This window comes from Pelophylax lessonae (genome assembly GCF_965119305.1).
Source record: "Pelophylax lessonae genome assembly, chromosome: 7".
In the NCBI taxonomy this organism is placed as follows: domain Eukaryota; kingdom Metazoa; phylum Chordata; class Amphibia; order Anura; family Ranidae; genus Pelophylax; species Pelophylax lessonae.
Genome location: NC_138774.1, coordinates 194,398,038 through 194,410,195, shown reverse-complemented (window position 1 = coordinate 194,410,195; position 12,158 = coordinate 194,398,038). Strand labels below are relative to the sequence as shown.

The 12,158-nt window shown below is 43.9% G+C and overlaps 1 protein-coding gene across 1 annotated transcript in view; it reads left to right on the top strand.

The window, feature by feature from the left end:
- Positions 1 to 12,158, top strand: part of LOC309559532 (rho guanine nucleotide exchange factor 3-like) — a 59,378-nt gene that overhangs the window by 31,329 nt on the left and 15,891 nt on the right. Inside the window, exons 8-10 of the mRNA XM_082262824.1 lie at positions 2,389 to 2,465; positions 6,480 to 6,737; positions 8,649 to 8,819. Of these exons, the coding sequence (XP_082118950.1) occupies positions 2,389 to 2,465; positions 6,480 to 6,737; positions 8,649 to 8,819 (506 nt within the window). The remainder of the gene's footprint in view (positions 1 to 2,388; positions 2,466 to 6,479; positions 6,738 to 8,648; positions 8,820 to 12,158) is intronic.

The following is a 12,158-nucleotide window of genomic DNA, read 5'->3' as shown; positions in this document are numbered from 1 at the left end:
ATAGATTTATCTATATAGTCATTATCCCTGGAATTCATAAAAGCTGACGCAGACAGATTTTGTGAAAGTGTCTCTTGTTTTCTAAAAGTGGTGCAGCATGCATTAGGAGTTAGTCTTAATTAGCTCCACTTTCGTAAGATAAACAGTCTGTATTTTATTTTGAATTTTGCGCACTCAATGCGCCACAATGTAAAAGTGATACATTTTTGAACTGTCCGAATTTGGTGCCCAAGTCGCTGTCAGAAGCAAAAGTGTCCCAGATGCTTCATGAATTTGGCACAATATATTAACAATAGGGATTAACGCCAGAGAAGTGGCGTAGCAGCTTTATTACATTTCTTCCAATGTTTTAATGGAAACCTGCATTGTATATGTAGGCTGCCTTTGCTGACCATTCCTTCTAACAAAAGAATGCTATTACCCTTGCTGTCATGAGTAATTTCTGAGATGCAACAAGTATGCTAATCAGGAGTTCTAATTTATCTCTGACGTTCTAATCTACTTGTTTGTTCAGAGAAAGCATTGAAGATAGAGACACAGCCAGGCAATTGGCATTTTCGGAAGCAGGTCAACAATGCTGGCCTCCATTCAGCAGTCTTTTTTTTATATACTGCTAGAGTACATGTCTGGAATCTAACTTTTTTTATCACCTTCCTAAATTTCCTTACACAGCAGAAATTGGACTGAATGTTGCACAGCTACAGTAGTTATTAGTGTGCCTGTGAATCCAAGACTAGCTAAATATTGGGGCAGGTAAAACCATTAACGTATAGGTCTTTCAGCTTAAAATTAGCTGTTTAACATTGATTTCACATTTTAGGTGGAGCCCCCTCCTCCTTGGAGGAAGACGTCACACATCACCAAGGTGTTGCAGGCAGAAGCCATGGAAAAATAAGATATTGTCACGTCTACCCCCAATGTTGGTGGTCAGGCACTATAGCTGGTATGACAACTTGAGGGTTGTTTAACTCAAATGTAGATATGCCTTTTCAGGGCTTTTCTGCACACTTTTATTTAAACAGAAAGAAAAGTTCACAGCAGTCAACTTCCCTCGCAGCGGTTTCCACCATCAATTTAAAATCTTTAGCCCCTCTGGCTCTCTTTACCGGGCACCGTTGCTCAAGCCTCCTGCCTTGGTCCTCCTGACCATCTAACACATCTTCTCAATGCTCGTGTAAAAAGGCTGTACCCTCTTGTCAGCTCTCTTGTCTCTTTCTTGCAGCTCCCCGCTGCTCTCTCTTTCAGGCTTCGGCCTCTGTCTGTCCTGTCCCAGACAAAACTGTGCAGACATGCACACCTCTCTGCTACCTTGCACACATACAGACTCCTCAGGAGTGTGGAGCCTTGAACTATAGCCCTGACTCTCCAAAGTACCCAGCACACCCCTGTACCATCAGTGTGCCTGTCCTATTCAAAACCTGGCCCAGACTATCTTTTAACACAGTGGCCTACTGTCACACTGGCTGCTGTGTTCTTCGCTTATAGCAGCCCCTTTCCCATAAGGCAAGCAGGCCTACTGGTACTCGGTTGTCCCCCAGGTCCTATACACAATGCTATAGTGCCTGGCTACTACACTGGGGCAGGTTCCAACTGAGCACAGCGAACCGGTACTTGCGGTTGGCAGACAGGGAGAGTGGTCCAGTGGCAGTCCAGGTTCAGATCAGGAGTAGTGAGGTTGAGATTTGTGGCCAAAGGCAGGCTGTGTCCGGAGTGTAGTAAAAATCTGATCCAAGGTCATCAACAAGGTAATCCAAACAAACTGGCAGAGCAGGGCTCGGGCAAACATGAAGATGAAGGCACAGGTACAAGGCAGGGAATCAGGGTCTTGAAGCATGTGTTGCAAACACTTTCACAAGCACGACCATTTGTAGTCTTCTTCCAGGGTGCAGTTGACAAGCTGTCAAATGCAGGAGCAGAACTGGGGTTCAGTTGTCACCCCATAACAGGAAGTACCTAAACTAGGACCTTCTCTTTTGTTATTCAAAGCTACAGTTTTAAAACTTTTGTCAAATATGTTCAAATGTAGAAGCCTACATGAGATTTTAGTATTTGGGTGTAGATGTACTTTGTCAGTTTGGATAGATAAAGTTAACTTCTCAAAGAGATGAAGTTTCATGGAACTGAAGCTGCCTGGCAATGGGATTTTTCTATTCGTTATTCCTATATGTTAAATTTTTATATACTTTTCTTATACGTCTTTTACTATATCTACTACTCCAACCCCATCCATTCAAATTCCCCAGGGACACTGTTTTTTGTTTCTTTGATGAAGTAGTTTGGGGAAGGGATGTGAGGTTGGTTTGGCATATGCCTGTACCAAACCCCTATTTTTTCCTTTCTATTCGTTAGGAGACAATTTCTATGAGAAAACCTCTCCTTTTATTCTAGATCTCCTAGACCGCCTGCTGAAATTCCGCCGTGAAGATGGAACAGTGGATCAAGTGGGGCCAGCAATGCTGGAATGGGTAAGCAGAATCTCAAAAAATAACTTGAAATAAAAAATAAAGGATGCGCTAACTTCACTTAAAGAGCAGCACCTAGGACTCCCTAAACTCTGGGGGAGATTAATATAAAGTGTATGTGTGCTGGCGGGCTTAAATCATATTCAGAAAAAACATATAATTATGTGCAAACATGACTAATAAAATCTGATTATAAAAAATCAATGTGACTATATGCGATTAGCAAAGGAAAAAAGGTTGCATAGTGCTAAAGTGCATAATAATGATATCTCCTTGTCACAAGTGATGTCAAATATATGGCAATACATGTATCCAAAACACAAAAGTGCATAGTGCTGAAGTGCATAACAATAATAACTCAGTGACACCAGTGCTGATATTGTATGACAGTGTGTATATATCTAAAACACAGTAGGATTCAATCCGTCTTACATATAAAAGTGCATAATGCTTAGATAAATGTTGAATGGAATCACACAACATGCGGTATTCAGTGCTGCGTGCAACCCCCAGGTGTCCACGCATAGAAATCAGGTTGCTGCTTACCAGAGAAAGGAGTTGAAATCAGCATAAATAACGGGACAATCTTGGTTACAAGAAGCAGTTGGTAATTTAATCTGGCTACACTTGTTACAATGTGATTGCACAATTTCCTTCCTACCTTTCCTATCTACTATTAACTATGTAATGCAATGGGCCTGCCTGATTGGATATAGATTGAATGGCCCGCATTTGACATATGATGAAAAGGAAAGGTTACAAAAATTCTCCAATCAGATTGTAATAATGTGGCCAGGCATCAGTTCAGCTAGGAGTAATATTTCATTTTTGTGGAAATAGAGACTTAAGCCATGTAACATATTCCTATATCTCTCATGGTGAGAAATAATGAGGGATGGGAAGGGGCAACATCCTAAAATGGGTTGGCATAGAAACATGGTAGGGCAATCTAGCCGATGAAGCTGCTAGAAGCTACAACTCATAGATGGATGACTCAGTCCATCAGACTCCATTTTTAACTGAGATATCACTGTTGGGTTTAACAATTTAATCCAGTTATAGGTAACTGCAATCCTTTAACATACATGTGTCAAACACAAGGCCCGCAGGCTGAATCTAGCCCACCACCTCCGGCTCTCCGCTCACAACTGTTACTTGTAAACACAGAAGCCTTCCGTGTTTCCAAAAACAACTTTTCTTTTGGCAGCCCGTGGCTTTCACAGATCCCTTCCTGCCCTGCATGCACACATGGCTGTTTATGGCACTAACAGATGCTGATCAGTGATCTCTCTGCAAGTGCCAGTAGATACTAGAGCTGGGCTGGGTAGGTGAGATGTGAAAGAGCTTTTTGGTTTGGGGAAGGGGGGGATGAGGATAGGTGAGGGCAGAGGTGGGGGATGGGGGAGAGTAGTGCAAAGGTCAAAGGAGGAGGAGGTGTAGAAGTGAGATGTGGACAGCCTGTGAAAGAGAGCTGAACCCTCCACTCTGTGCATAGCACACCTCTAAACCCTGCACTCTGTAAGTAGCGCACTCCTCGACCCTGCACTTTGTACACTGCGTACTCTTGAACTCTGCACTCTGTACGTATTACACGATACATAGTCTTACAGATACAACTTGCCCTTTGAGGGCAACCATAATGTTGATGCAGCCCGCAATCAAATGGAGTTTGACACCCCTGTTTCAATATATATACTCATAAAAAACATTGCACAGAAATATCACATTGGCCACCATAAAATAGCATTTAATATAAACCCCTATTGAATATGTCAAACTTTTACTGAATTTGTATAAAATTATAGTGTTGTATTAAGAGGGGTATTTCCTAAGGCTCACAAAGATGACTTCCTGCTATTGTCTCCTAAAGGGACTGGGCTGAAACAAGAATAGCAATCAGGCATTCTGACTTCACTGGTCGCATGCTTGTTCTAGATTAGTGGTTTAAAATAATGAAAATTGCTCTTAAGTCAAGACATATGTTTTTTTTAAACCTTAAAGTGGTTGAAAACCTCAGACAGGAAATACGAACGAAGCATATCCCTCTATAGCGTGTACTTGTCTCAACTAGGATCACTAAGTGTTATTTCTGTCTGCTGTTTCATTCCTCTGCTATCAGCATGAATCACTTCTGACAAGTTTTCCTGACACCAAGAGAAAAAAGGTGACAGGGGAGGGAGCTCTACGAAACTTCAAATATATATATTCAGTGCAAAAATTAATAAAATTAAATAAAAGTCTAGCGCTCCCCACAAAAACAGTGATCTTCTAATTTCTTCCATCATCCAGTGATTTGTGCACCTCCACACCTGCTCACCTTAAGCACATTTAAACCACAATCCACGATGATCTCGCCCTCCAACTCCCAAATATACTTGTGTCTCAGATTGGGATTACATGGAATAGAATGGTGGATACATAGTGCTTCCTGTTTTTAATCTTTATTCATATGATCCCACAATAAAAATCCACTTACAAAATTAAAATAACAATGTGCTTGTAAAATCACATCTACTAATGTGCAACGGTGGCAGCATGGCGTCACAGGCCCAGCTCCTCCCTTCTAGACACGTGATTGGGCTTCCTTAGTAGGCCAATGTAGCCGCCTTTCTGGTCCATTTAATCCAAATTTGAGACTGGAGGGCCAGATCATCCTGAATATATTGATATATGCGTGTAAATGTATACTAATTAGTGTTTGGTTGCGCTGCACTACTTAATTTTGTAGCTCTAGCTCTGGGGTGTCAAACTCAATGTCATAATGGGCTGCATAAGCATTATGGTTGCCCTCAAAGGGCTGGTTGTATCTGTAAAACTAGATATCCAGAGCACCCCTTCCTCCCTTACATCCAATGTCACCATCTCCCCCACCATCCGAAGTCAAAAGTCCCTCACCCTTTCTTACATCACAGTGCACCTCCCTTACCTTATGCTGCTGCAGGGAAAAATATGGGGGCAGAGCTGGGAAGCAGAAAGTGCAGAGCCTGGAGGAGGACACAGTCTGTAGTCAGCTGCCGATGTCTGCAGAAAGTGCAGGATCTGTAGGATGAGTTCTTTCCTCCTCTCTGCTGCCAACTGCTAAAACAAAAGTGGGTGTAGAGATGGGGGGGGGGGGAGATATACCTGCAGGAGAGGTGCAAGGGTCACATGAAATGGCCTGGTGGGCCAGATTCAGCCCACAGGCTTTGTGTATGACACATGTGCGCTAGCTGATTAACAGCCTCAGCTCTGTGCCTGCGTGAAGGGGTGTGTGTCCCTTCCCTCCAATCCGCTGTCAGAACTCTCCCCTCTCAGCTCTGCAGAGTGTAATTTCAGCTCGCTAACCGTTTTTTTCTGATGGCTTAGACAAGCTTTGGAAATTCTAGATTTTTGAAAGGCTGCAGAGAAGAGAAGACTGCAGACAGTCAGGTACAACTTATGTAGAATAATGTTTCATCTGGGTATATGTTAGAGTTTATAACCACTTGCACTTGCATTAAGGTAAAAAATGTCCCAGTAGTTGTATCGCCTACCTACCTATATACCCCCCTAAATCCTATCTCGATCCAGTGCTGTGCCCATCTGCAATGGTGCTGGTCTATGTTGCTCTCCTTACAAGACACAGAGGCAGCGGAGGCCAATGACTCCTGCTGCTGTTAGTCAAATCCTGTGAGGAGAGAGCTGGGGGGGGTGAGCCGCACCACACTGTGTGTGTCTTTTGATGCACATAGGGCTCAGGAGCACATCCATACTTGTGTCCCCATAGAAAGTGGCTTGCTATGGTGGCAGACACAGAAGAGTTAGAGCTGAGAGCACCATTGGTGAACCCCCGAAGAGGAGGGTTTGGGGCCTCTCTGTGCAGGTAAGTATACCATGTTTATTATTTTAATAAAAAAAAAATTACACTTAACCGCTTGAAGCTTGAGTCTGCTAGGCAAATATTTAATAATGGCAGTCTCTGCTTTGCTTTCATTACTCGTTTAACACAGGTCACTATTACAGTTTTGTTCCATTAAATAATAAAAACATTCTCTGCAGATTCCTTATCTTCAGTCCTACAAGACATACTGCTGCAACCAAGTGTCTGCCAAGACCCTGCTGGACCACAAGAGGAGAAGTCAGGCCGTACACAACTTCCTACAGCTGTGCCAGGAATCGGCCTTCAGCCGTAAACTAGATGTGTGGAGCTTCCTTGACATGCCCCGGAGCCGATTGGTGAAATACCCGCTTCTGCTGAAGGAGATATTGAAGCATACAATGGTGGATCACCCAGACCATGGACCCCTGAGTCAGGCTGTGAGTAATGCACATAGAAGTGTCCCATACTTTATTTCCAGGGACGTTTCAAGATTTTGGAGAGCTATACAGAATATACAGAACTATCTACACATACCCAAAAGAGCTTAAAATCTACTGCTCTTGCCACAGTCATTTATCTTCCAGAATCTAGCACATTTTTGCGGAACAAGAGTAAACAGACAAACACAAAAAGAACATACAAACTCCATGCAGATGGGATCATGATGGGATTTAGGTCTAGTATCTCTGCAATAAAAGGCCAGGGTGCTGACCCCTAAAAGTACAGCACTACTCACTAGTTTCAGTCAGTAACAAGTTAGCGTGAAAGAATTGTAGATCACTGCAACCCTTCTAACCTAATAACATACAGAGCAGGCTCAGGCACTATGCAGTGTTGCAGATACTGTCATTGATACTAGGGTTCTCTTTTTACTCTGAGAGCCACTAATCCCAGGAACATGCTGAAACTTTCCGAGTCACATTCTGCTGTACCTCAAACCAGTGTTATTTCTCTTTTTGGATAGTAGGATGCTGAAAAGAGACAGAGCTCTAAAGTCAGAGAGACTGAGGCCAAAATTACAGTTTGCTTGAGATCCAAGTGTCCCTACGTAATAATAAATATACCTGTAGGCATCTCATTGTCTGATTTTACTGGATATTGTATAGGGGCTGTTACATTCTCTATATCACTGCAGGAAAAAGCTAAATCTACAATTTATTTACCTATTAGGGGCAAAATTTCCTCACTGGAGGTCCCATTTCCTCAATTCCCTATCTGTCAGTCTCATTCCTCCTGTTTCAAAATAAACTAAATATCCCACAGAAGTAGCAAGACCCCCTTTTATTGAATGTGAACAAAGGGAGAATTTGGGAACACGGGGCCTCACATGTAGCTTGGCAGGTCAGTCCCACTAAAATAGTCGGCAGTTCATATTCAGTAAATAAAAGATACACATAGTGGCGCAAGCAAAAGAGGCGAGGGAAACTGATACAATGTCCATAGGGTGGTCATACAGACTACCCTTGTTGTCCTTATTGTATGTCGGAAACAATATTTTTGCTTAGGGCCAGCCTTGTGGGGGGCAGAATAAATCTCCAAACATGTAAGAAAACAGAGAAAACACAGGCGCCTCTGAGTTAGGACTGTGAAGATTTATTGTGGCAAAGTACATTAAAAACGTATGTGGAAGTAAGTAAATGCAGGTGCACAGCTGATCCGGTGTCCGAGGTCGGCATGGGGCCACTTCTTGGGTCGGCTATACTCGCTCGTCTCGCGTTCCTGTCCGGCAGGAAGTGGTGATGAAGTTGGAGGATGTGTCCAAGGCCAGGACCACAAGGTGAGCCGCAGCGTCTGCCGCCTGGGAACTTCCGGCGTGCTCGCGACGCGTTTCGGAGCATGCGCACTGCGGTGGAATACCAGGGCACGCTCCTTTGTCAAGCTTTGTTCACATGCGCATGCTCCGAAACGCGCCTTGAGCACGCCGGAAGTTCTCAGATGGCAGACGCTGCGGCTCAACTTGTGGTCCAGGCCCCGGACTCATCCTCCAATGTCATCACCACTTCCTGCGGGACAGGAACTCGAGACGAGCGAGTATAGCTGACCCAACAAGTGACCCCATGCCGACCTCGGACACCGGATCATCTGTGCACCTGCATTTACTTACTTCCACATACGTTTTTAATGTACTTTGCCACAATAAATCTTCACAGTCCTAACTCCGAGGCACCTGTCTTTTCTCTGAGTTCATATTCAGTAGACTGACCCTTACAAATGGCAGCAGCAGGCTAATGACTGATGTCCCTTGCAAGTCTCTGAACAATGTCGTCTCTGCAGATATTTCTGTGCTCCATGTCTTTTTAAGAAAAATATTTTGAGCATTAATGCTAAATTGTCCATTCTCTGTTTAGGTGAATGTCATTCAGACCATGATAAGCCAGATAAACAGCAAAGCTGGGGAGGCAGAGTGTGAATATTATAAGAGACGATTGTCCTATCTGTACGAGAATCAGAATGAAGAGGATGTGTCACGTTCTCGGATCCTGCATTGCCATGGAGAACTGAAGAACAACAAAGGCCAAGTAAGATTGTCAGTCTTCTGTTAGCAGGAATGGGTGGAAACCCACGTCTGCCTGGTGCTAGTAAAATGGTTGTAAAGCTGACATAAAATATGAACAAAGCATGTCCTCAATTGTGTCTACTTCTCTCAATCCAGAGCACTAACTGTCATTTCTGTCTGCTGCCTTGTTTATCTGCATCATTCACTTCTGGCAAGTTTTCCTGACACCAAGAGATAAAAAGCTGACAGGAGAGGGAGCTTGTGACTCACAGACTCAGTTCTGTTCATGTGTGAAGGGGAAGGGGTGTCTCTTCCCACCAATCAGCTCTCACTGAGCTCTGCAGAATGTAACTTTAGCTTTACACTCCCTGATTTCTGGAGCTCAGAAAGGCTGTATAAATTCTGGACTTTGAATTGATGTAGTGGAGAGAGGCCCGCAGATAAGCAGGTACAACTTATCTAGGAAGATTTGTTTCACCTCTGTGTATCACCACACAGGCCAGTCACTTCCCTGGGTATATGTGAGGGTTTACAACCACTTTATTTTTGGATTCAGCATGAGCCTTTAGATACTTGTGCCTGTTAAGACTTGGCATTACACAGGAAACCCAAATTAGGGCAAATTGAGTCATGCTGGTTAAACTGCCAGCAGATTATTAGTTGAGTAACGAAACTGGCACCAGGAGGATGTTCATACAGAGACACGATTGTGATGTCCTACTGGAATTTGTACCAAAGACTCCAGGACTTTAGATTATTAACTATGTAGCCAGCCACAGTGCTGCCCTTAGAAACCCACAGGAGCCAGATTTTATTGTTTACTGAAATCTGTGAAATCTGAGTTATAATTGGTTGCTTTTGGTTTCTTTGTCTTTATTCTGTAAATCTGAGTTATGATAGGTTTATTTCAGCTACTTTTACTTTTGTTACAGAGGTTTTTTAAATGACCACCTTGTAAAATAACCCATTCAGTTTAGTTCAGAATAGAAATGAAAGGCAAAACATTTGTGTAAAGATAAAAAAAAAGGGTGGTTGTGGCCAGGCTGGGCATGTGGGTGGAACACCCTCACAGAGCTCCCTACTAATATCCTCCTGACTCAACTGGCTGTTGATCCGGGCGAGATATCATTTTCTTCAGAGCAGCCAGAGGAATCCATCGACACCACTCCTGACCGGATCAAAGCTATGATGACCTAAAGAGGCAAGGCAGAAGGGACAGCCCTGGAGATTCAACCTGCACTACCCAAAGGAACACCACGAGGCTCTGAGAAGCACAAAGACGTAGGCAGCAAAGCAGGTATAAAAAAGATGCCCCTGGGGAAATGCTCTACTATACACAAAAAAAATCACAGAGGTGCAGGGGCAAGGCTCCTCTGAAGCCCAGGAGGAAGAAGTTGACCCATCCCAGTATATAGAGACAGGGCACGGGACTGAGCTTGACACCATGTCTCTCCCTGACAGTGATCAGCAGACAGGCACTGTAGATATGATAGAGGGAGAAGTACAACCTACCCTAAGTCAAATCTTACAAGCTGTACAGCATTGCACTGCTTCAGTTAACTCAGTCATGGAGTGCTTAGGGGGGCATACAGAGGAGGCGTCGCTGCTGCGACAAGACCTCCAGAAGATAAGAAAAAGAAGAATTGCTGCTGAAGTCCGTATCAGTGATCTTGAGAACAAAATACCTTCACTGATTGCTGAAACCCGCAGAGCCACCTGCATAGCCACTGCCGCAAGTGACAAAATGGATGATATTAAAAATCGCCTTAGACGAAACAATGTTCGCATAGTGGGGCTGCCAGAAAAGGTGGAGGGCTGTGACCCCACATAATTTGTCGAGAAATGGCTACTGGATCTATTGGGGAAAAAATCCCTTACCCCACTGTTAGTTGTTGAAATGGCGCATCATGTTCCTGCTAGGGCTCTCCCAGGCAACGCACCTAGGCCAGTCCTGGCACGGACAGAGAGAAAATCTTAAGGCTAGCAAGGGAGAAATCCACCATACACTACAATGGCACCAGAGTCTCATTTTATCTTGATTTCTCAGCTGAGGTGCAGAAGAAGCGGGCCAAATTCCAGGATGTCAAGCAACGTCTCCAATGCCTTAATTTGCCATATGCAATACTCTACCCTGCACTGCTGCAAATTACAGCCAGAGGTCAGGCGCACTTTTTCAACTCAGCCGGGGAAGCTGCAGACTGTGTCAATGAGCCTTCTTTTCCTGCCAGGCACCGAGACAGCGCTGAAACCTGAGACCATTTCCTTGTTCTTCCTCTACAAACGGGTGCATACCTTTGATTCGGTAGTTCTGAAACTTCATGTTTTTACTAAATTGTTGCCATGTTTACCGATAAGCTCAAATGAAGGCAGCCCCTCGTAAGGGATTGTGAAAAGCACTCTGCGAGATGCCTCACCACCAAATGCGAACACACCTGATAGGTGTAATCTGTTAGAAAGTTTTGCCTGAAAGGCACCACTACAAGTTATGGTTTTGTTTAATTGATACCCATAGCCGGGAAGAACGGTCTCTAAACCCTCTCGGCCGGGTTTTTTCTGAGCTAATCTTTGGTATTTTTAATGAGACTTGAATCATTTCTTAAATCCTGCCCTAGACAGACATCTCCCCCCAAATGTAGGTTCCTCGCAACGAGCCAGCCCACTGCTATGATTTATGGAAGCGGTAAAATGGGTGGATGTATTGAGAGAAAAGTACCCTGTAACTGTCCATATCTCCTGGTATTCTAAGACATATGGGTCACTGTCCCGTATAGATCTTTGTCTCGGGTCAGCTCGATCGATTGGGCTGGTTTAGAAAATACTGTATGCTTCTAGAGGGGTGTCTGATCACTCACCTTTGATATGCAGGATTACAGTTACACCTATCCTGACCCTTCCTAGAGTTCGGTGGCGTTGAAACACTTTTTGGCTGAAACTGATACCTGAGAGCGCTGGGATTGGACAAAGCACTGTTAGTTTCCTTGAGGATAACGCACTCTATACTGATAACCTGCTAAAGTGGGATGCTTTTAAATGCTATATATGTGGAATCTTCATATCCGCAGATAATAGTATAAAGACAGAATCTAAAAATCATGAAAAACTTCTCACTCAGCATGTCCAGGAAAGGGAGAGGGTGTATATTTTACAACCCACAGACGAGGGCCAGTCAGCTTGGCTCGCTGCACAGGATGCCCTGACACAACTGATTACCTCCAAAGCTGAAAAAAATGAGTTTTTTTTCCAAGGTAACCTTTTATGAAGAAGGGGAACAGACTGGTCTTCTGCTTGCAAAAATAATTAATGTACACCCGGCGGCTCCTGTGATTGGTGCACTAAAGCTTCCTACAGGGGGCTATGCCAA